Source organism: Mobula hypostoma, chromosome 2 (genome assembly GCF_963921235.1).
Source record: "Mobula hypostoma chromosome 2, sMobHyp1.1, whole genome shotgun sequence".
Lineage (NCBI taxonomy): Eukaryota > Metazoa > Chordata > Chondrichthyes > Myliobatiformes > Myliobatidae > Mobula > Mobula hypostoma.
The window spans coordinates 22,429,172-22,454,165 of NC_086098.1; the positions used below are offsets into that span (position 1 = coordinate 22,429,172).

Below are 24,994 nucleotides of genomic sequence, written 5' to 3' on the forward strand. Positions count from 1 at the left end.
AAAAAAAAATCCCTTGGTGATAAATTTGATAACCATTAAACACAAACAGAAGGTGATTTTCAGAATGAACAAAGGCAACACAAATCAACTCATTTCTGTGGTTTGGAGTAAACTGGCTGAAAGTGTGTTTGTAGAAATTATAAGAGAACACTATAAGAAATTGAAGAGAAGACACTAAGACATATACAAGTCCATAGAAAATAAACTGAGACCAGATTCACAGCCCTTAGAGATGGCACCAGAACACTGGACTGAATGGCTTTCTTTGATGGTGTATCATTCCAGATATTCGATGATTCTAGGAGAAGGTCATCAAATTCAGAAGAGATTGTGGAGACATTAGGAATTACCTTTCCAGAATCACTAGACTCTCGAATGTTTCCAGGGAACTGGAAGATTGCAAATGTTGAATGTTGAAAGGCTCAGACAGAGTAGATGTGGAAAGGATGTTTCCCATGGTGGGAGAGTCCAGGACAAGAGCGCACAGTTTCAGGATAGAGGGGCATCCATTCAAAATAGAGATGCAGGGAAATTTCTTTAGCCAGAGGGTGGTAAATTTGTGGAATTTGTTGCTATATGCAGCTGTAGAGGCCAGGTCGTTCGGTGTATTTAAGGCAGAGATTGATAGGTTCTTAATTGGACATGGCATCAAAGGTCACGGGGAGAAGGCTGGGAAATGGGGTCGAGGAGGAGAAAAAAAAGGATCAGCCATGATTGAAAGGCGGAGCAGACTTGACGGGCCAAAGTCCTAATTCTGCCCCTATGTCTTATGGTCTTCAAGAAGGGAGGGAGATAGAAGAAAGAAAATTATAGGCCAGAACTGTCATTTTGTCGAAGTGTGTGAATGTTTCTTTAGTACCTTAAGATCTTTTGAGGTTTGTTTTCCATACACTTTGTACTTACAGCAACTGAATTAACAAAATTAAAGTTTTCTATGCTGGAAATATCCTTCAATATCAATGGAGAGATCAGATTAAGTTTGAGTTTATAGTATATTACTGACATTGTTCTTGTTCGCAATATGCAGTCTTCACAGTTATTTTTTCTCTCTATCTTTTATCTTTGGCTGAATGTCTTATTAGCTGCTTCAAAGGTGTTCAAAGACACTACTGATGACGATGGCCTCCGCCGGTCGGGGTCGACCATGGATGCTGCGTCCGAGCTGTCCAAAGTCGGCACGCAAGCCAGGGCAGTGCAAAGATGAGAAAATCTGTAGATGCTTTAAATTCAAGCAACATACACAAAATGCTGGACAAACTCAGCAAGTCTCAGCAGCAACTACGGAAAAGAGTAGGCAGGCGATATTTCGGGCTGAGACCCTTCATCAGAACTGGATCTGATTAAAGGTCCTAATGAAAGGTCTCGGCCCAAAACATTGACTGTTTACTCTTATCCATAGATGCTGCTTGACCTGCTGAGTTACTCCAGCATTTTGTGTGGGTTACTTTGATTTTCAGCATCTGCAGATTTTCTCAAGTTTGTAATACATAGATTTTCAGAAAGCCTTGAATAAGGTGCTGCATATGAGGCTGTTTAATAAGATAACAGCCCGTGGCATTATAGAAAGATAATAATATTGGCTGATTGGCAGGATTCAAAGAGTGAGAATAAAGAGAGCCTTCTATGATTTGCTGCCAGCAACTACTGGTGTTCCACAGGGGTTGGTGTTGGGACCGCTTCTTTTTATATTGTATGTGAATGATTTGGATGACAGAATTGATAGCTTTGTGGCCATGTGTGCAGACAATATGAGGACAGGTGGATGGGGCAGGTAGTGCTGAGGAATCAGGGAGGCTGCAGAAGGACAGATTAGGAGAATGGGCAAAGAAGTGACAGTCTCAGGAAGTATATGATCATGCATGTTGATAGAAGGATTATTTTCTAAACAGGGAGAAAATTCAATAATCTGAGGTGCAAATGGACTTGGAAGCATTTTTACAGAATTCCCTCAGTATTAATTTGCAGGTTGAATCAGTGGTGAGAAAGGCAAATGCAATGTTAGCATTCACTTTGAGAGGACTAAAATATAAAAGCAAAAATGTAATGCTGAGGCTTTATAAGGCACTGGTTAGACTTCATTTGGAGTATTGTGAGCAGTTTTGGGCCTCTTATCCAAGTGAAGCCCCTTTTTACTGGGCGTCTCTGTAAATGCGACTTGGGAGTCCGTGGTGAGACACCCACCTTTCTCAGGCTTCGTACATCTAGGATGTATACAACAGATCATACACTGCATACAATTATAAAGAAGTGTATTTAAAAATGTTAACTTAAGCAGCTAGTTATTAAAGGAAAGAAAGGAAAAAAACTAAAAGAATCCATTATACTGAAATAGTCACGTGTGCACCGTGGAGCTCAAATTTTCCAGAAGCCGCTGTTTTCGACGTACACACTGCACCTTCCAAATGTCGCTCGAAATCCATCTTGAACAACCGGGCTCCCCCTTGGGAGTATTGGTCCTACCTCCTTGAAGCCACTCATCAGCACAAAGCACCTTGTGCAACACAGATGGCAGACTTAGCCATCTTCCCTCCTGTCTTCTCCCAGCTCCCACCAACAAAGACCTTGACCCACACCAGTGTCCCTCACATGGGCAAACTTCTCTGCCCAGCATTCTCAAAAACCTTCTCCCAATTCCACCATCCAGATTGGCTGATACCACATTCCGAAGCTGAACAACAAAGCCTCTTATCCCAGCTCAAACCCAAGCAGGCTGAAAGCAGAACAGGCCACTCTTACAGAGCTGCTAAAATGAAATACTTACAGCATAGCAGTAAAAACCTCAAGCAGGGTGATACACAAGAAACGATGCGGTGACATTGGAGAGGGTTCAAAGGAGATTCATGAGAATAATTCTGGGATTGAAAGGCTTTTCATTTGAGGAGCATTTGATGGCTTTGGGCCTGAAATCACTGGAATTCAGGAGAATGAGGGGTGATCTCATTGAAACTTATCGAATGTTGAAAGGCCTAGATAGAATGGATGTGGGGAGGATAGTTCCTATTGTAGGCGAGTCTAGGACCAGAGGGCACAACCACAGAATAGAGTGACATTCATTTAGAACAGAGATGAGGAGAAATTTCTTTATCCAGAGGGTGGTAAATCTGTGGAATTTGTTGCCACAGGCAGTTGTGGAGGCCAAGTCATTGGGATATTTAAGGCAGAAGTTGATAGGTTCTTGATTAGCCAGAGTATGAAAGGTTATGAGGCAGGAGAATGGGGTTGAGAGGAAAAATGGATCAGCCATGATGAGCTGGCGAAGAAGACATGATGGGCTGAATAGCCTAATTCTGATCCTATATCTTATGGTCTCATGGAAACACTACAATATGTGTATTTAACATTCTTTGAAATGTTACATGGTTCATCGAATATAATAATGGAAGCAGAAGAATTATTAGGTTGGGTGCTGGTCCTGAAACCCTTTGTTGTTAGTCTCCAGAAAATCCTACTACTGGAGTGATCAACTACAGAAAAACCTAAAACATAAGTAACAGGAGTAGAGTTTTCAGCACTTCATATCTTCCTCCACATTCAATTAAATCATGGTCATACCTCTCTTATGCTTTATATTTTGTAATAATTTCAAGAGATTCAATAACCACTAATTGAAGAAACGCTCCCATCTCTGTATTGAATGGTCAATGTCTGATTGTGAGACTGACTCTCAGATGCACCAGCCATGGAAAACATCATCTCTGCCTATGTCTTGACAAGTCCCATATAATACAGTAGTCAAAATAGTTCCTAAAAGCATTTTATTTCAAAGATTTTAATAAATGAATCTGACAGATTTCAGTCAACTAAATCTATGCACCCCAGGGGGGACCAATTCTCAAACTGTGTATTTATTTGTTCAGAAATGGGATTTTACAAACATCACTTCTCTGATTGATAGAAATCATTTTTACCTCCAGTCAAGATTTTGCTATTTATAAATAGGAAAATAATTTCTGTGAAGAATTCAAATTATGTGAATTGAATATGAAGATGAGGTAATGTTGGAAAAAAGCACAAACTGCATTCAAACATCATCAAATTTTAGTATTGAGCATCATTGTTGATCATAAATCTTTGCTAGTCATGTTTCTTATACATATTTGACACATAGCATTTAAAAGAAAGATTAATTATCTCTTGTTTTGGTCCACTTAGTTCAAACACAAAAAAAACATTTGAGTGCCTAAACCTTGAGGCATTCATGACATTAAGACACAAACATAAATCACTGTCAAGAACTCCATTGAATATTTTAATTAAAATTCTATCAGGGTAGTCTTCAAGTAAAGAGGATAATTTCAAATCAAAATTAATTCTTATTATTGGGGTAGAGTACTTACTTTTAATCTCTTTATGTTTAGTTGGAACAGCATCCTTCACCTCTGTAAGAAGAAAGTGATAATAAGAAGAAAGAGTTAATATGCCAGAATGATAAAAGTATATGCATTTGGTAATTACTTGAATATTAGAAAAATAAGACAATGGTTTGTGATAGATTATCACAAGAGTATCACAAGAGTATGGACAACTCTTTGCGTACTTATTTAGCATCTTTATTTCTGGGTGGTGGGGTGGAGATATGTCTCTACCAAAGAAGGTATAAGATGCTCCTTCCTTCTTTTAACCTGCAGGTCACCCTTGGACAAGGTGTGGGACCTACTTAGCACCCCTCCCCCACTCTCCCGATCAGGGTCATGTGAAGCCATGGAAGCATGTGTTGGATGGTCACATGAGCAGTCGGTGCATATCACATGTCTTGGTTATGCGACCACTGACGACTGGCAGACAATCTCTAAAGAGTATTGATAATGGCTGGGCAACCTGTCTTGTAAAGATACTGCCCAGAATAACAGAATGGCAAAGCACTTCTGCAGAAAAAATTGCCAAGAGTAATCAAGACCATGATTGCTCACTTCATACAACATGGCACATAATGAATGAATTCATTATGAGTTCTACATATTGCTCTAGTCCAAATTGAGAGCTGTATCATTATAGTGATGAATCCAAAGGCCTCCAGGTAGTTCCGTAAATGAACACAAATCAATGTATAGAGAATAGTTTAAGATTTACCAACATTTGTTATCAATGGAGAAAAAAACTTTTTAGGTTAAAGGCACATTTAGTCTGCAAAAACTCAGATAATCATCATTGAAGGGATTTTGTTATTCAACTCCTTTCCATGAGATTAGTCAAAAATCCATTCAGCAGCTGAGCTGAAGGATGAGATACCCCTCAGAGTCTGTTCATATCTTTCCAGGGACTTCAGCTAATGCCCCTGCGGTTCAATTTCTGCTTTGTCTTGATTTATTTTGTAGCTTTATTTCGATGTTTTTGTGATGTATGGAGCCATGCTCCACAGCACTGACAAAGAATTTCACTTAAGTTTTAAAAACACTTAAGCAACATATTTTCTTCGGAGCTATTCTACATCTTTGTTGAAAGAAGAATGAAACAGGCTGAACAAGCAGGTCCTGATCCCAACTGGCCCAGAGAGTGTTTGGAATCCAGCATGCTCTGCCTGTGGAGGAGGCAGGGAGTCTCACAGCTTTTAAGTGAGCCCCTAAGTCGCCAAAGCATAGAAGGCTACAGATCAAGTGCTGGAAATTGAGGAGATTTTTGATATGTCACCAAAGGCTGCAGCAAATTTCTACAGGTGTAATATGGAGAGCATTCTAACTGGGTTTGCCTCTATCTGGTATGTAGAGGCCACTTCACAGGATCAGAAAATGCTACAAAAAGTTGCTAACTCAGCCATTTCCATCAGGGGCCTTAGCCTCCCCAGAATTGAAGACATCTTCGAAAGGTGATGATTCTAAAAGGTGGCGTGTCTGATTAAGGGCCCCACCAACTGGACTAGCCTAGGTAGTGCGAAGGTAAGGACATTTTCGGCACAGCTTCGTGGGCCAAAGGGTGCTGTAGGTTTTCTGTGTTTCTATGTATCAAGGTGGTGGTACAGGGGCTTGAAAACACACACTCAATGTTTAAAAACAGCTTCTTCCTCACCTCCATCAGATTTCTGAACGGATGATGAATCCAGGTACACTACCTCACTCATTTTTGGTCTCTTTTTGCACGACTTATTTAATTTTAATTTTAATTTTATTTAATTTTATTTTATATATGATATCAAACCTGATTCTGATTTGGATCATTAGGATTAGTATAGCTACCTGCTTCATGGGAAGTGTGGATATGCTTGGTCAATGGGCCTGTTTCTGTTTCTATGGTTTGAAGAAACATGATATAAAAATCAACAGCCCAGCAGGGAAAAGAAAATCCACTTTCTGGTGAAATTGGCATTTCATTCACATTGCTCTTTGTTTTCAATCTGAGCTTGAACTTTCTAAAGACTAACTAAACTTAAATACAATTCCTTCCTTGCTATTGAATTCCCAGCTACATACACAAATTATATTTTTCCTTATTATTCAGAAAAAGGGAGCTTTTGTTTGTGTGTTTCTCCTCAACACAAAACAATGACTCACATGCATCATCTAGTATTAAGCTGAAACCCTGCTCTCAATTCCATTCTGCATAAAGCACAGTCTTGAAAAGGAGATGAAGCTTACTTTGAGAACAGACAGTGATTGCCAGTTAGGTTGCCTGCAAGAGCTCATTAAGAGAACTGGAATTGGAGACCAGCACTAAAACTAATACCTTGCCCTAATTGTAACTTACTCAGCTAAATAAGCCATTGCTGACAAGTTTGTCTGCTGCTGAAAGAAATATCTGGTTTCGTTATTTAATTACCCCTGGAGCCTTGAAGATAATATAGTTTCTGGTATTTTATATACAGGTCTCCGAACAGTCGCCAGGATGTGGGCTACAAGTTACAATGGGAGAGATAAAAGGCATGTAAAAAGGGCAATGTTGCGATAGTCATGTGGGATTTCAATATGCAGGTAGAATGAAAAATATCAGGTTGCTTCTCATGAGAGAAGAATTGCAGAATGCCGATGAGTTGGCTTTTTAGAGCAGCATGTGATTGAGCCTATTAAGGGAATGGCAATTATGGATTGGGTGTAATCTAATGACACAAATTTGATCAGGAAGCTTAAGGTAAAGGAACCTTTAGGAGACAGTGATCATAATATGATAGAATTTACCCAGCAATTTGAGAATGAGAAGCTAAAATCAGATGTATCAGTATTGCAGGGGTGATGGCAGAACAGTAATAGTTGATGTTTCTGGGAGCAATTCGAATGGCACAGTAAAGATAAATCCCAAAGATGACGAAGTACACTAAAAGCAGAATGAATCAACGATGGCTGACAAGGGAAGTCAGAGACAGCATAAAAACAAAAGAGAGGGCATAAAATATAGCAAAAATTATTGCAACGGTTCGGGATTGGGAAGCTTTTAAAAACCAATAGAAAGCAACTCAAAAAGTTATAAAGAAAGAGCAGTTGAAATATGTAGGTAAGCTAGTCAATAACGTAAAAGAGGATACAAAAATTCTTTTCTGATACATGAAGAGTAAAACAAAGGTGAGAGTGGCGATTGGAATGCAGGAAATTGACATGGGAGAGGTAGTAATACGAGACAAAGAAATGGTGGACAAACTTAGCAAGTATTTTACATCATTTGTCCCTATGGAAGGCACTAACAAAATGCTAGAAATGTGAGAGTGTCAGGGGACAGAAGTAAGTTATGGTGCTTGAGAAGTGAAAGGTTTGAAAGTCACCTGGACAAGATGAACTACAACTCAGGGTTCTGAGAGTGGTAGGTGAAGAGATTATGTAGGCATTTGTAATGACCTTTCAAAAATAACTTTATACTGGCATTGTTCTGGAAGAGTGAAAACTGCAAATGTCACTCCACTCTTTAAGAAGGGAGGGAGGAAAAAGAAAGGAAATATTGGCCAATGAATTAGCCTGACTTCAGTAGTTGGAAAGATGTTGGAGTTTATTATAAAGGATGACGTTTTGAGGTAATTGGAGGCACATGACAAAATAGGCTTAAGTCAGCATGGTTTCCTTAAGGGAAGCCTGACAAATCTGTTGGAATTCTTTGAGGAAATAACAGGCAGGATCAACAAAGGAAAGTCAGTGGATGTTTTTTATTTGGAATTTAAGAGAGTCTTTCACAAGTTGCTGCACATGAGGCTACTTCACAAGACAGGAACCCATGATATTACAGGAAAGATACTTGAATGGATAGAAGATTGGCTGACAGGCTGGAGACAAAGAATGAGAATAAAGGGAGCTTTCCTGGTTGGCTGCAGTGACTGGCGATGTTCTGCAAGGTTCAGTGTTAGGACCACTTCTTTTCACATCATATGTCAATAGATATGGATGATGAATTGATGGCTTTGTGGCTAAGTTTATGGATGATACAAAAATAGATGGAAGAGCAGGTAATGTTAAGGAAGCAGGGTGTCAACAAAAGAAATTAGTCAGATTAGGAGAAAGGGCAAAGAAGTGGTAGTTGGAATACAATGTCATGCATTTTGATAGAAGAAATAACGGGGTGGACTGTTTTTTTTTTAAATAGGGAGAAAATTCAAAAATCAAAGATGCAACGGGACTTGGAGTCCTCATGCAGGATTCCCTAAGGATCAACTTGCAGTTTGAGTCGGTGGTGAGGAAGTGCTAGCATTCAAAAAATACTTAATACTTTCTACTTTATTGTCGCCAAACAATTGATACTAGAATGTACCATCATCATAGCGATATTTGATTCTGCGCTTCCCGCTCCCTGGATTACAAATCAATATTAAATATTAAAAATTTAAATTATAAATCATAAATAGAAAATATAAAAATGGAAAGTAAGGTAGTGCAAAAAAACCAAGATGCAGGTCCAGATATTTGAAGGATACGGCCCAGATCCGGGTCAGGATCCGTTCAGCAGTCTTATCACAGTTGGAAAGAAACTGTTCCCAAATCTGGCCATACGAGTCTCCAAGCTCCTGAGCCTTCTCCCGGAGGGAAGAGGGATGAATAGTGTGTTGGCTGGGTGGGTCGTGTCCTTGATTATCCTGGCAGCACTGCTCCGACAGCATGCGGTGTAAAGTGAGCCCAGGACAGAAGATTGGTTTGTGTGATGTGCTGCGCCATGTTCACGATCTTCAGCAGCTTCTTCCAGTCTTGGACAGGACAACTTCCATACCAGGTTGTGATGCACCCTAGAAGAATGCTTTCTACAGTGCATCTATAAAAATTAGTGAGGGTTTTAGGGGACAGGCCAAATTTCTTTAGTTTTCTCAGGAAGTAAAGGCGCTGGTGGGCCTTCTTGGCAGTGGACTCTGCTTGGTTGGACCAAGTCAGGTCATTTGTGATATTGACGCAAGGAACTTAAAGCTTTTGACCTGTTCCACTTATGCACCACTGATGTAAATTGGGTCAAGCGGTCCGCTACTCCTTCTGAAGTCGACAACCAATTCCTTCGTCTTGTTGACGTTGAAGGATAGGTTATTGTCTTCGCACCATGCCACCAGGTTCTTAATTTTCTCTCTGTACTCAAACTTATCATTACCTGAGATACGGCCTACAATTGTGGTGTCATCAGCAAACTTATATATTGAGTTTGATGGAAACTTGGCTACACAATCATGGGTGTACAGTGAGTACAGCAGGGGGCTGAGTACACAGCCTTGTGGGGCATTGGTGCTCAGTGTGATTGTAGAGGAGAGCTTGCCCCCTATTTTTATAGCCTGGGTCCTGTCTGTGAGGAAGTTGAAGATCCAGCTGCAAATCTGAGTGCCAAGGCCCAGGTTCTGGAGTTTAGGAATCAGTTTATTTGGAATTATTTTGAGAAGACTAGAGAACAAAAGCAAGGATGTAATGCTGAGGCTTTATAACACATTGGTCAGACTGCACGGAGTATTGTGAGCAGTTTTGGGCTGCTTATCAAAGAAAATATGTGCTGGCTTTGGAGAAGGTCAAGAGGACTTTCACGAGTGTGATCACAACAATGAAATATTTAACACATGAGGAGCATTTGGTGGCTCTGGGCCTACATTCACTGGAGTTTAGAAGTCTGAGGGGAATTTCATTGAAACCTATTGAATATTGAAGGCCTAGGTAGGATGTGCAGAGGATGTGTCCTATAGTGGGTGAGTCTAGGACCAGAGTGTAATATATGGATCTATTTCTTTTAGAGCAATGACTCTCCTTAGCACTATGTATGGACTGATAACTTACCTACGTGCATTGATCTGTTGTCTACATGTACGCATAGTTCTCACTTTCTCTCTCACTCACTGCAACGTGAATACACCAGTTAAAGCCATCTCCCACGTGCATGCTTTTATTTAATTGATATGTAATTGGAAAGACACGAGACTGAGGACACAGCCTCAGATTAGAAGGACATCCATTTAGAACAGAGATGAGGAAAAATTTCTTTCGCAGAAGGTGGTGAATGTGTGAAATTGATTGCTGCCGATGACTATGCAGGCCAAGTCATTGGGTATATTTAAGGCCGAGGTTGATGGTTTCTTGATTAATCAGGGTGTCAATGGATGCAGGGACGGGACAGGAGAATGGGATTGAGAGGGATAATGTATGAGCCATGATGGAATAGCAGAGAAAACTTGATGGGCTAAATGGCCTAATTCTGCTCCTAAGTCTTATGGTATACTTGGCAAAATGCTTTAATAATTATCCACCCACATCTCTTCTGCAAATCGCTGCCTAAGAGAGAGAGAGAGATCGCTATACTTCTTTATCCTATGGGGCATCTTATGTGGGTCAGCCAATGAAATAAGCACGCAATTTGTTATCCAGAACTTGCTAAACTGATCTTTTAGCTTGCAAAAAGAACCAGAGAAGGCTGTAGAGAATACCAACAGCTTCTGCAGAATTGATGCACACTGCAGTCACCCCGAGTCATCCCATCTCCTCAGTGTCGCAAGTGAGAGGCGGCTCACCCATTTACTTTGGCCTCTGGCTAATGTTAGTATGTTGAAACATGTTGCTGCAGGCTCCATACTTTCAGTGGCAGTTGATTCATTTATTTTCAGTGATACTGCACAGAGTAGACCCTTTCCAGCCCTTCAAGTTATGCCACCCCAGCAACTCCCAACAAACCCAATTAACCCTAATCTAATCACAGGACAATTCACAATAACCAATTAACCTACCCAGTATGTCTTTGTAAAGTGGGAGAAAACCAAAGGACCCGGTGAAAATCCACCATTCCATGCAGAGGGCGTAAGAGACCCCTTATAGAACTCCGTCGGCCTGAGCTATAATTGCATCTCGCTAACCCCTGCACTGCTGCAATGTATGAACCGTCATCAAAATAGAGTTAAATCAATTCTTGAAAGCTGAAATGACAGGTGATTCCTTTTAATATTTCCATGAAGTTCAACAATTAAGCACAAAGCTCTCTGCTAAAACCAAATTTTTCAATTAGACACGTACAATTAGCCAAGCACAGCATCAATGACTTGCTTCACCTTTACATTAAAGTAACCTTCCCTTTATTTGCGCTGGGAATACAGTATTTTATAACTCGCAGAGAGTTTATTTATAATAATACTAGAAACCCAAATAATGTTTTAAGAAGCACCAAGACAGATGCAATATTGTCACAGCAGGAAGCTAATAAGAAGATGGGAATGAGAACTAATAAATTATTGCAGGTAGAAACTTGGTTGTAAATACTATCGTTGTCAAAAACTTAGCCTAATAATCAGAAAAGCAGGACCAACAACATTTTTATAAAGCTTATGAAGAATAATTCTCAATATTTTATTTGGTGTGTGCAATATGGAAAAGGCTTGTTTTGTTCCTCAGTTGAAATGAAGAACATAAGACCATAAGACATAGGAGCAGAATTAGGCCATTTGGCTCATCGAGTCTGCTCTGCCATTCAATCATGGCTGATCTCTTTTTACCCTTCTTGACGCCACTCCCAGGCCTTTTCCCCATAACCTTTGATGCCATGTCCAATCAAGAACCTATCAAGAACCTATCAATCTCTGCCTTAAATATACCCAATGACCTGGCCTCCACAGCTGCCTGTGGTAACAAATTCCACAAATTCACCACCATCTGCCTAAAGAAATTTCCCCGCATCTTGCTTTAAACGGACGCCCCTCTATCCTGAGGCTGTGCCCTCCTGTCCTAGACTCTCCCACTATGGGAAACATCCTTTTCACATCTACTCTGTCTTGGCCTTTCAACATTCAAAAGATTTAAATTAGATCCCCCCTCATCTTTCTAAGTTCCAGCGAGTACAGACCCAGAGCCATCAAAAGTTCCTCGTATGATAAACCTTTCATTTCCAGAATCATCGTTGTAAACCTCCTTTGAACCCTTTCCAATGCCAGCACATCTTTTCTTTTATGAGGAGCCCAAAAGTCTTCACAATACTCGAAGTGAGGCCTCACCAGTGCCTTATAAAGCCACAGCATCACAATCCTGCTTTTGTAGTCTAGATCTCTGAAAATAAATGCTATCATTACATTTGCCTTCTCCACCACTGACTAAACTTGCAAGTTAATCTTCAGGGTATTTTGCACAAAGACTCCCAAGTTGACATAATTTCAATTCACACCATTATCAGTCACCTTTACTGTTGCAAAGGGACAAGTCATTCCTGTGCTATTATGTCACAAATTGACAAAGTCACAAAGGCCATTGATAAAATTTACAAGACCATAAGACTTAGGAGCAGAATTAAGCCATTCAGCCCACTGAGTATGCTCCGCCATCCTATCATGGCTGATTTATCATCCCTTTCAACCATATTAGAACATGGAACATAGAATAGTACAGCACAGCACAGGCCCTTTGACCCACAATGCTGTGCTGACCCTTAAACCCGGCCTCCCATATAACCCCCCAACTTAAATTCCTCCATATACCTGTCCAGTAGTCTCCTAAATTTCACTAGTGTATCTGCCTCCACCACTGACTCAGGCAGTGCATTCCACGCACCAACCACTCTCTGAGTAAAAAAACCTTCCTCTAATATCCCCCTTGAACTTCCCACCCCTTACCTTAAAGCCATGTCCTCTTGTATTGAGCAGTGGTGCCCTGGGGAAGAGGCGCTGGCTGTCCACTCTATCCATTCCTCTTAATATCTTGTATACCTCCATCATGTCTCCTCTTATCCTCTTTCTCTCCAAAGAGTAAAGCCTTAGCTCTCTTAACCTCTGATCATAATGCATACTCTCTAAACCAGGCAGCATCCTGGTAAATCTCCTCTGTACCCTTTCCAATGCTTCCACATCTTTCCTGTAGTGAGGCGACCAGAATTGGACATAGTACTCCAAGTGTGGCCTAACCAGAGTTTTATAGAGCTGCTTCATTACCTCCTGCCTTAGCCCCATAACCTTTGATGTTCTGATTAATCAATAATGTGTCAACCTCTGCCTTAAATATACCCAATGACTTGAACTGCATAACCATCTGCAGCAATGAATACTACAGATTCACCAGCTTCTGGCTTAAGAAATTTTTCCTCATCTCTGTTCTAAATGGATGTCCCTCTATTCTGAATTTGTGCCATCTGGTCCTAGACTCTATATCTATAGGAAATATCTTCTCCACATCCACTGTGCCTTTTAATATTCAATAGGCTTCAATAAGATCCCCCTCATTCTTCTAAACTATAGTGAGTACAGGTCCAGAGCATCAAACACTTACAAGTGAAGTTACTTTCAAGAAGCTATTTATATGGAATATTAATTTACCAATCAAAATTAATGTCATATTACAAACTTAATGCAGAACTGTATTGTTATTTTAAGTTTAGGTGTTTGATGGATGGGCCTCATCTGATACAGATGCACAATACTCTCTAATAAGGTTAGCTGGAAAGTTTTTGAAGGATTTAAACTTACTTGACAAGGGCATGGAGAAATAAAGAGTGATGGAATTAGCAAATATGCCAAGCCTACTGCAATGGAACAGAGGAGGACTGACAGATACTGTTGATTTATCAGATCACTTCATGTGGAACAACTTTTTTCATATAACTATTTGGTTTTCATGAACCTCCGCATCATTTCAAATACTGTGTCCTCCTAAAGCAGAGCACCTTAAAGTTGACAAAATACTGTGGGTTGGCTAATTGCAGAGCCTTACATAACAGCTTCGCTTTGTGACTTATGCCTCTCTTTAAGTAAAATGCTCTGACCTTCCTTTATGTTTCTGCCTACTTTGTATCACATCACATTCTGCCACATTAAACTGCTCCCAAAAGAAATCTGACAAATATCTGAGCTCATAAAGGGGAAGGACTCTTTAACGTACTCAAAGGGGAGAGGAAGGGAGGATGTGTTGCGTAGTGGAATCTCATTGAATGTGGTGATAGGCGAGGGCCAGGAGAACCCTATCCTTGCTCTGGCCAGGAGTTGAGGGGTTGAGCACAAAAGGTGTCAGTGATAGGAAATGGGGCCAAGTGTTCTGTCAACCATAGTAGAATCAGAATCAGGTTTATTATCACTGATATAAACCTGAATGATATATGTCATGAAACTAGTTGTTTTGTGGCAGCAGTTCAATGCAATTCATTACAATAGTCATAGTCATACTTTATTGATCCTGGGGGAAATTGGTTTTTGTTACAGTTGCACCATAAATAATAAATGGTAATAAAACCATAAATAGTTAAATAGTAATATGTAAATTATGCCAGGAAATAAGTCCAGGACCAGCCTATCGGCTCAGGGTGTCTGACCCTCCAAGGGGAGGAGTTGTAAAGTTTGATGGCCACAGGCAGGAATGACTTCCTATGACACTCTGTGTTGCATCTCGGTGGAATGAGTCTCTGGCTGAATGTGCTCCTGTGCCCAACCAGTACATTATGTAGTGGATGAGAGACATTGTCCAAGATGGCATGCATCTTGTACAGCATCCTCTTTACAGACACCACTGTCAGAGAGTCCAGTTCCATCCCCACAACATCACTGGCCTTACGAATGAGTTTGTTGATTCTGTTGGTGTCTGCTACCCTCAGCCTGCTGCCCCAGCACACAACAATTGTCATAAATTAAAAGAATATATAAAAAATAAATACATACTGCAAAAAGAGATCAAAATAATGAGGTGTTGTTCGTTGTCCATTCAGAAATCTGATGGCGGAGGGAAAGAAGCTGGTTCTAAAATGTTAAGTTTGTGTCTTTGTGCTTGGGTACCTCCTCTCTGACATTAGTAATGAGAAGAAGGCATATCCTGCGTGGTGAGGATCCTTCATGATGGCTGCCCCCTTCTGAAAGCATTGTCTTTTGAAGATGTCCTTGATGGTGAGGAGACTTGTGCCCATGAGTCTACAAGCTTCTGCAGCTTTTCCTGATCCTGTGCACTGGTGCCTCCATATCAGACAGTCATGCAACTGGTTAGGGTTAGGGTTGGGGTTTGCTCTCCATTTGCTGGAGTCTTTGGTGACATACCAAATCTCTTCAAACATCTAATAGAATATAGCCACAGGTGTGAAACTACAGTTGAAAGAAAGAACGACATTTTGGAAAGCCCCATCATCAGAGGCAATATGACAGAGGAACTGGCAAAATGAAATTTATTCCTTATACCAAGCAGGGTGAGATGGTGCATAGACAAGATATTAGTCAGTAAAATATCCTTAGAGGTGGAAACAGTGAGATCCAGCAAGGGAAAGAATGTGCCAGAGATGGATTTTGTAAATGTGAGAGCAGGGGGGAAATTGGTAACAAAAGTAGATATTTCCATCTGGCATAGTTTGCATTTTGTTGTTTGATTGTTTGTGGTTTTAGTATTGCTATATTTATACTCTATTCTTGGTTGATGCGGCTGTAATGAAACCCAATTTCCCTCGGGATTAATAAAGTATATCTATTTATCTATCTATAAGCTTTTGAGTTGTGAATGAGTGCATACAGCCACTGGTGCATATAGCTATTGATTGCGGTGCGGTGGGGGGGTTGCTGAGCTGGATTGAAAAAGGTCTGTCCCACACATCGCACAAAGAGTCAGGCATAGAGGATTCCCAGAGCTGCACCTTGATCGAAAGAAAGGAAGATTAACTGTTCGGATTGAGAATGAAAGCAAATGGTTATAATGGTGGAGGGGAACTGACTGTGCTTTCATTCAGGCAGAAGAGCCCTTAGATGATCAAAGCAGTGGACAGCGCTGGAGGTGTCACAAACTTCAATGGCATGGATTTAGGGATGAAGGCATAACTTCTCTGGGACAAGAACCAACTGGAGCAATTGTTTAATTAGGAGAGTACTAATTATGATCTTAGTGAGGAGGTAAAGGCTAGTTGTGTGGGTTTGTCAGACTTTTAGGATGGAGGCGATGGAGAAAGCTCTCTGAAGAAAATGAAGTCAGAGACAGTCTAAAGTTGAGTCATGATCCAGGGGAAATTATGAGGAAGAGTTTGAAAACTGATGTTTGACCTCTGCAGGGTAGATGTCAGTTCACCAAACCACAATAGGGCTGCCATTGACTCTGGTGTTCGATTGTGGCACCGGGGATGGCTCTTAGTGAGTAGAATGTTACAAATGCAGAAGTGGGTAGATTAGAGTGAGCAAGGGAAATGAAAAAAATCAATACAGTCAACATCACATAGATGATTCACAATGAAGAGCTATAGTGAGAGTTTTCAGGATTAGATAGATAAGTCCAGTTTTATTCCCTAGATGTCACTACCACTTTTCTTAATAATATATTAAGAACTTGGTCATGGCTGTTCAGATTAAACATTGAGACAAAAGTGGGAAGCATCGTAAATGATAATGAACATTTAGATGAACATAAGGAGGATATAGAATGCGCTGACATTGGAGAGGGTTCAAATGAGCCTCACAAAAATGATTCTGGGATTGAAAGGCTTGTCATATGAGGAGCGTTTGATGGCTCTGGACCTCTACTCACTGAAATTCAAAAGGTTGAGGTGTGACCTCATGGAAATCTATGGAATGGTGAAAGGGCTTGATAGAGTGAATGTGAAGAGGATGTTTCCTATGGTGGGAGAGTCTAACACCAGAGAACACAGCCTCAGAATAGAGAGACTTCCTTTCAGAATGGAGATGAGAAGGAATTTTGTTAGCCAGACAGTGGTGAATCCATGGAATCCATTGCCAAAGGCAGCTGTGGAGGCCTAGTCATTGGATATATATATATATAAGGCAGGGGTTGATAAATTCTTGATCAGTCATGGTACGAACGAATACGAGGTGAAGGCAGGAGATTGGGGCTGAGAGGGAATATGGAAATTAAATGGCCTAGCAGACTCAATGTGCCAAATGCCTTATTCTGCTCCTACATCTTATGGTCTTATAGGCATGGAGGCGAGTGGAATGTGTTAATATATTGTAGAAGAAATTTAGCCAGGCAACATGGCGACAGTGCTGGTAGTGCATTGATATAGTTTCAGTCGCATAGGTTCTATTCTGACCTCCTACGCTACCTGCTTTGATCTTCTACACTCTCTGTGGCCAAACTGACATTCGAGTGTTCTGGTTTCTCCCCATGTCAGAATCGGAATCAGACTTAATCACTGATTTATATGACATGAAATTTTATTGTGCTGTGGTAGCAGTACAGAGAAAGACATAAAGTTAATATAAATTACGAAAATAAATAAATAGATCCAAAAAAAAATTCTTCACTCAGAGTTTGATGAGACTGTGGAATGAGTTGCCACCTGAAATAGTGCATGTGAACTTGACTTGAATGGTTAAGAGGAGTTTGGATAGGTACATGGATGACAGAGGTATGGAGGGCTGTGGTCCCAGTTCAGGTCCATGGGAGTCGGCTGTTTAAATAGTTTGGCATGAACTAGATGGACCAAAGGGCCTCTTTCTGTGCTGTACTTGTCTACAACTCTATCAAGATCTGCTGGTTATTAGGTGAACTGGCTAATATGAATTAAACCAAAGAGGGTGATACTTTATGTGTTCATGTTGGTGGGGGGGTGTTGTTGTTGTTAGGGGCTGGTGGTATTAACTGACATATGAGAGAATAAGGGTTGACAGGGAAATTGTTGAGGGAATGGGATTGCTCTGAGTGTTGACACTGACTTTACAGACCGAATGGACTAATTTTATAATATAAGGAAATATGGAAAAAAGCAAAAATAAAAGATATTATATTTCAATGAGGAGGGGAAATATAAATCATAAGTTTAAATCTAAAGGGATTGAAGCAGAGATTTTGTGAGGATGTAAGTTGTGCTGAACGTTAAAACATTAGTTTGGTCACAGCAGAACTCTACTTTGATCATTTCTGATAGGAAATATGCCTTAGGGAGGGTCCAGAAGAGATTTACTGGAATGTTTCCAGTGATTAGGAGCTTCAAATTGACTGGAGAAAATGGAATAGTTTTCTTTGGAGTAGTGAAGGTTGAGAAGGGATCTGATCTAGTTGCTAAAAATCATGAAAGATCTGGACAGTGAGAGGATGAAGAACCAGAGGGCATAGAATGGAGGTTGCAGTAAAGTGTATTATGTTGTCAATATAATTATGCTTTGAGGGTGTCACTCTGATAAGGATTCTGTCATGATCACTTAGCATCTTGCTCTCAAGTATGTTTATTGGAAGTCCTAAGATCGATATATGATGAACCTTTCTTCACTCTGTAGTAAGAGCTCAGTTCAACTGATTGACTTGTGATTTGTTTATAAATTTGTCAATGAAATACTAGCTTCCATGAAATGCATTTCTGTGTTTAAATAAGTGGGTTTCAGAAGAGAAAGGAGGTATGGTATGGTTCCAGAATGCATTTTCAAAACCATTTGCCCTGTAGGTTATAACTGGTACAGTGACTTGATTCCAATTTTCAATAAATTTCTAGATGACTTTAAATTACTTCATGCATTTTTGCCTTTCCAGCAAACCCCTAATCAGTTTTAGAGAAGCCAGCTAAAGACAGAAAAGATTTGGCCTTTCGAATTCATCTTCCTGAAAGTCATTTAACTTACAGTAGGTTCCCATACTTTAGAAATGTGTGTACCATGAAGAACAAAATAATAAATGTAGAAAGGCAGCATGAAGCACCATGATTAGCATAACGTTATTTCAGGCCAGCGATCTGGGTCCAGTTCTGCCACTGCCTTCCCGTGACTGCATGGGTCTCCTCCAGGTCCTCTGGTTTCCTCCCACGTTCCAAAGGTGTACAGGTTAGTGGGTTAATTGGTCACATGAGTGTAATTGGGTGGCGCAAGCTATTCAGGTCAGAAGGGCCTGGTACCGTAAGTGCTTTAAATACAGCAAATACAAATACTGACCTCAAACTTCAAAATTTAGTTCTGTTCTAAATTTTTCTATCATGCCCTAGTAGTTACTGGCACTAAATTTAATGTGAACTTCCTTTAATGATGTGATAACCATCATTAATACAGATGGGAAAGTTTAAGTGAGATTTGGCTAAAACCCTGAAATTCGCAATTAACATTTTTCACTTGGAGGTTGACATCAGAGTGGGCTTCAGCTATCCTTGTTTGCTGTCTTTCTTTGCACAAGATGTTGGGCAGTATAAAGTAAGTACATAACATGTCCATTTCTAAATACCAATTTATCCCTCAGCAAATCGTTGTACCGTTAGTATTGCTTCACAAAATCACAGCAATAATTTCCTATCCATCTCTTTGCAACAAAACAAATTTGTTTTCTCTCTTTCCCAATTCAGACAAAGAGTTATCAACCTCAGCTGTTTACGCTATTTCTTCTTCCTGAAATGGTTCCTGGTCTGCCGAGTATTTCCAGAACGTTCTACTCTTATTGTTCAAATACTGTGATTCTGAATTGATGTCGCTTATGTTAAAAAAGCACGTTCATTTTCTGAGTACTGATGAACAGTTAACGGTATACATTATTGGCAGAATATGGACATATTTGATAGTTAATGTAATGTTTTACATGTTTCACTGATTGAAATTAAAATAATTGTAACATTACAGTTATATCACTATCAATACTAGTTGAGAACTAGAGCAACCAGAGTCTGCAAGTTCCATACATGATTCTGGTATAGGAGATAGGTACGGTGGTGAGTTCTCTCACAACCCCAAGCTCCATACCAACTAAAGTCGGCATTGATGACAAAGTCTGTTCAATGTTAGAATCTATGGCCTTCTTAAAGAATATAGTTCTGGAACCCCACACACAGCACGAAAGAAAGATGAGCTTTATTTGTCACGTACAGTCGAGACATCAAGATTTGCATCAATCTTGCATAATAACCAGCACAGTCTGAGAACCAGCTGGGGCAGTGCGCAGGTGTCGCCACACTTCGACACCAACACAGCATACCTGCAACATATGACCCCTAATCCATTTGTCTTTGAAATGTAGGAAGAAACTAGAGCACCAGGTGTAAGGCCATACAGTTACAGGGAGAATGTGTAAACTCCTGCGGGAATTGAAACCCAGTGATCACTGGCACTATAAAGCATTGTGCTAACCGGTATGCTACCCTGTCACCAGGAGCAACATTTCTATTATTGATGTTACCCCGTATTATGAGCTTTCCTATTAGATTAGAAATACTTCTTCCCAATTAATACTTCCGGAAGAAGATCCTTGTTGTTGTTGTTTCTTCTTCTTCTTTTCTCTCTCTCTCTCACACACACACACACACACACACACACACACACACACACACATTGTTGAAGAAGCAACCTCTCTCTTTCCCCAGCGAGCCTGTCTGAGATATCAAAGCGCTGGGTGCTGGAATGTGGACAATAGTTTTGATGGATTCTGGATCAAGGTCTCTTTGGGGGCTTTTTCTGCTGCTTAAAGTGGCAGGGGTGTGATCAGTGCTTTTGCTGGATTAGGTGGGGGTGGAAGGGGGGTTGATTCATGCTTTTGCTTCTGCAAAGGGTGAGGGAGGGGCCTTTGATTTTCTGTCATTCATTCTATGGGGGTCTCTTGTTTCGTGGATGTCTGAAGAGTAAGAATTTTAGGTTGTACACTGTACACATTCCCTGATACTAAATGAACTTAAATCTTGTTCTCAATGTTATTTTCATTTGCATAATTTGTCTTCATTTACATGTTGCTTGTATGTCTGTCTGTTTTCGGAAAAATTTCATAATTTCTATTGTGACAACAGACCAAATTATCAGAAGATTGATGCCGATAAGAGGACAATGGGGAACATTCAGAAATGTTAATTGGGGGCGAGAGAGATTAACGAAAAGGAGACACAGTTCCGAGTATTGTCAAGACCGGTTGCTTTGAACCTGAACTGTTTGAAGTTTGATGGACAGGCAATACCCCAGCAGGGGGATAAAAGGGACAGGTTCACTAAGGCAACAGACACACCATGACACCACTAGGTAACGAGACACTGGAAGCGGTGTGCCCGCACAAGTTGGTGGGAGTTTTGGAGGTCTGGTCGCCGGACCAGCCATAGACGCACAGGGTGGAAAGATACGGTCGGCGGGAACCTGGTGTGTGTGTCCGCCCTTGCCTGGGTGCTGGGCTCATCGCAGAAGAACGATCGTATCTGGAACGGAGGGGTCACAGTCGGTGACCTCAGAAGACATTACAAAGGGCTCGCCCGAAAGCTAACTGTGAGGAATATTGAAGGTCTGTTTGGAATCCGATTTGCATATTCATTCGCGCTCTCTCTCTCCTTCCCCAACGGCACAACAGCAATTGCTGCAAACTGAAGTAAATTGAACTGAACTCTGTGTCACTTGAGACAGATCATTTTACCCCTAGACTGCAATAGAGCTTGATTGATCCTATTATCCTAGTTCTGTGTACATGAGTGTTTTATCATTGCCAACCTGTTGCATTTATATCCTTATGATTAGAGTACTGTGTTGCTTATTTCTTTAATAAAACTTTCTTAGTTCCAGTAATCCAGACTCCAACTAAGTAGTCCATTTCTGCTGGTTTGGCAACCCAGTTACGGGGTACGTAACACTATTGTATTTCCTATATATGCCTGCAAGGCAATAAATTTCAATGCAGTCTCATTGTACTTTAATAATAAATTTTCTTTAAACTTTGAACAGGATTAGCCATGAAGTCAACTACAGTGACTCTACCTTACTTTGCTCTGAGGAAAACCATCCATCTCTACTTTATGTCCTCCATCCATATGATAATTTACTAAGCCTTATCTGCACAGCTGATGATGCTGATTTGACTGTCCCATGCAAGGGAACATCATGAGCTAGGCTTTCAATCCAGTGGATTACAGTACAAAGAACAACTGCAAGTACTGAAATCCAAACACTAGAAAGGCTATAGAAAGCCTTTGGTTAGTCTGTGCTGAGAAAAAAAGAACTCAAAAACATAACAGAGTTCAAAAAGATTCTCTGTTCTAATGTCTCTATATTATATCAAAGAGTGGACTGACTTTTAAATGTTGATCTACAAAGCTTCATGCAGCAAGGAAATCAGAACTATCTCTTTGTGTCTAAGCGTGCGAATGTTTCATTGGTACCTTAATATCATTTGAGATTTGTTTTCCATAGTCTTTGTACTTACACAAACTGAATTAACAAAATAAAAGTTGATTCATGCTGGAAATATCCTACAATATCAATTTAGAGATCAAATTAAGATTGGATTTACTCTATACTACTGACATTGTTCTTGTTTCCAATATGCAGTCTTCACAGTTATTTTTCTCTCTCTTTTATCTTTGGCTGAATGTCTTATTAGCTGCTTCAAAGGTGTTGAAAGACACTACTGATGATGATGGCCTCTATTGGTCGGGTCGAACCATGGATGCTACATCCTAGTTGTCCAAAGTCAATATGCAAGCCAGGGTAGTACAAAGACAAGAAAATCTGCAGATGCTGGAAAGCCAAGCAACACACACAAAAATACTGGACGAACTTAGCCACATCTATGGACAAGAGATCTGATGAAGCATCCTGATGCAGGGTCTTGGCCCAAAGTCTCGACTGTTTACTCTTTTCCATAGATGCTGCCTGACGTGCTGAGTTCCTCCAGCATTGTGTGTGTGTGTGTGTGTGTGTGTGTTGCCAGGTTGGTACGATATGGAGACCAAGCTGTAGTCTCCCCCTCTCCACACAGCTGATGAATCCAAAGGGACAGGAAGACCAATGTGATTTGGCACTAGGAGTGCCCAGTCAGCATTGAACTCAATGTAGGAATGTCTTAGGGGCTCCAGCTGCAGAATTCTCCTCAGGGTTTACTCCCGAAGTATTCCCCATGACTGAAAGTATCCGCAAGTTTTCTTTTTCCTTGATGAGCTGTCAACCATGTCTGACAAGCCCCATCTGCCTAAAGCAACTAGTTTTAAGGTGCAGGTAATCTGCCTCTGCCCCTTCTCCTGTAGGCAGAAATGGTTGGGCTGTGTTTAGTAGCTAATCCATATTTGAAGGGCAGAAGCTGGACATGGTTGTCAGAGGCTATTTGAGATGCAGGCATTGAGAGCATTTAATAGGTAGTGGAAATTTATCCGCATACCCCCACCCCATTGGCTACAGCAATCTTAAGGAACCAAAAGACGCTAATAGTTGGATTGTATCCTGAATGACTTCTGCTGAATTTCACTCCTGACAAATGTACACTATAAAACAATACACTTCCCTTGTTTCAATGGAAATTACGATGAGAAATAGACAAATCATCAGTTATTGACAAAAGGAGGACATTTTTTTCTGGGCATTTTAATTGCATCTGTAATGCATGTCTCCCCACAAGCCTAGATGAGTGAAATATCTGTTGTTTCTTATCTCACTAGCACTTAATAACAAAAAGAAAACTGAAAAGTTTCGGAGGAATTGGCTCTCAAAAACCAATGTAAGATCTTGAAACAGTCTTCATCAGTCTGTATATTAATGTGAATGTCTTAGTAGCTTTTTCCATTACACATTCTTAGAGAAAAACTAGACTCCCTGCAGTTGTGCAGATCCGGCCCTTGTTGGCCCATCTACAGTTAACCTCAATTATTTCAGATTTTAAAAGGAGCTTGTTTTGCAGTTAGAGTTTGTTAATGAAGAACCTTAACTTTTAAAAAGAAAAGAGGTTTACATATACAGTGGAATGCAAAAGTTTGGGCACCCCCAGTTAAAATTTCTGTTATTGTGAATAGTTAAGTGAGTAGAAGATGAATTGATCTCCAAAAGTCATAAAGTTAAAGATGAAACATTCTTTTCAACATTTTAAGCAAGATTAGTGTATTGTTGTTGTTTTGTACAATCTTAGAGTGATAAAAAGGAACAGAGCACCATGCAAAGGTTTGGGCACCCCAAGAGATTTGAGCTCTCAGATAACTTTTACCAAGGTCTCAGACCTTAATTAGCTTCTTAGGACTATGGCTTGTTCACAGTCATCATTAGGAAAGCTAGGTGATGCAAATTTCAAACTTTCTCAATACGCTGACTCCTCAAACATTGTCCCAACAATTAGCAGCCATGGGCTCCTCTAAGCAGCTGCCTAGCACTCTGAAAATTAAAATTAATGATGCCCACAAAGCAGGAGAAGGCTACAAGAGGATAGCAAAGCGTTTTCAGGTAGCCTTTTCTTCAGTTCGTAATGTAATTAAGAAATGGCAGTTAACAGGAACGGTGGAGGTCAAGTTGAGGTCTGGAAGACCAAGAAAACTTTCCGAGAGAACTGCTCCTAGGATTGCTAGAAAGGCAAATCAAAACCCCAGTTTGACTGCAAAAGACCTTCAGGAAGATTTAGCAGACACTGGAGTGGTGGTGCATTGTTCTACTGTGCAGTGGCACCTGCACAAATATGATCTCCATTGAAGAGTCATCAGAAAAAAATACTTTCCTGCATCCTCACCGTAAAATTCAGCGTCAGAAGTTTGCAAAGGAACATCTAAACAAGCCTGATGCATTTTGGAAACAAGTCCTGTGGACTGATGAAGTTAAAATAGAACTTTTTGTCCGCAGTGAGCAGAAGTATGTTTGGAGAAAAAAGGGTGCTGAATTTCATGAAAAGAACACCTCTCCAACTGTTAAGCACAGGGGTGGCTCGATCATGCCTTGGGCTTGTGTTGCAGCCAGTGGCGCGGGAAACATTTCACTGGTAGAGGGAGGAATGAATTCAATTAAATACCAGCAAATTCTGGAAGCAAGCATCATACCGTCTGTAAAAAAGCTGAAGATGAAAAG

The 24,994-nt window shown here is 40.4% G+C and overlaps 1 protein-coding gene across 1 annotated transcript in view; it reads right to left on the reverse strand.

The window, feature by feature from the left end:
* The window catches only part of LOC134338322 (triadin-like), a 426,556-nt gene that overhangs the window by 291,013 nt on the left and 110,549 nt on the right, over nt 1-24,994 (reverse strand). The window contains exon 6 of the mRNA XM_063034074.1: nt 4,338-4,379. Within this exon, the coding sequence (XP_062890144.1) occupies nt 4,338-4,379 (42 nt within the window). The remainder of the gene's footprint in view (nt 1-4,337; nt 4,380-24,994) is intronic.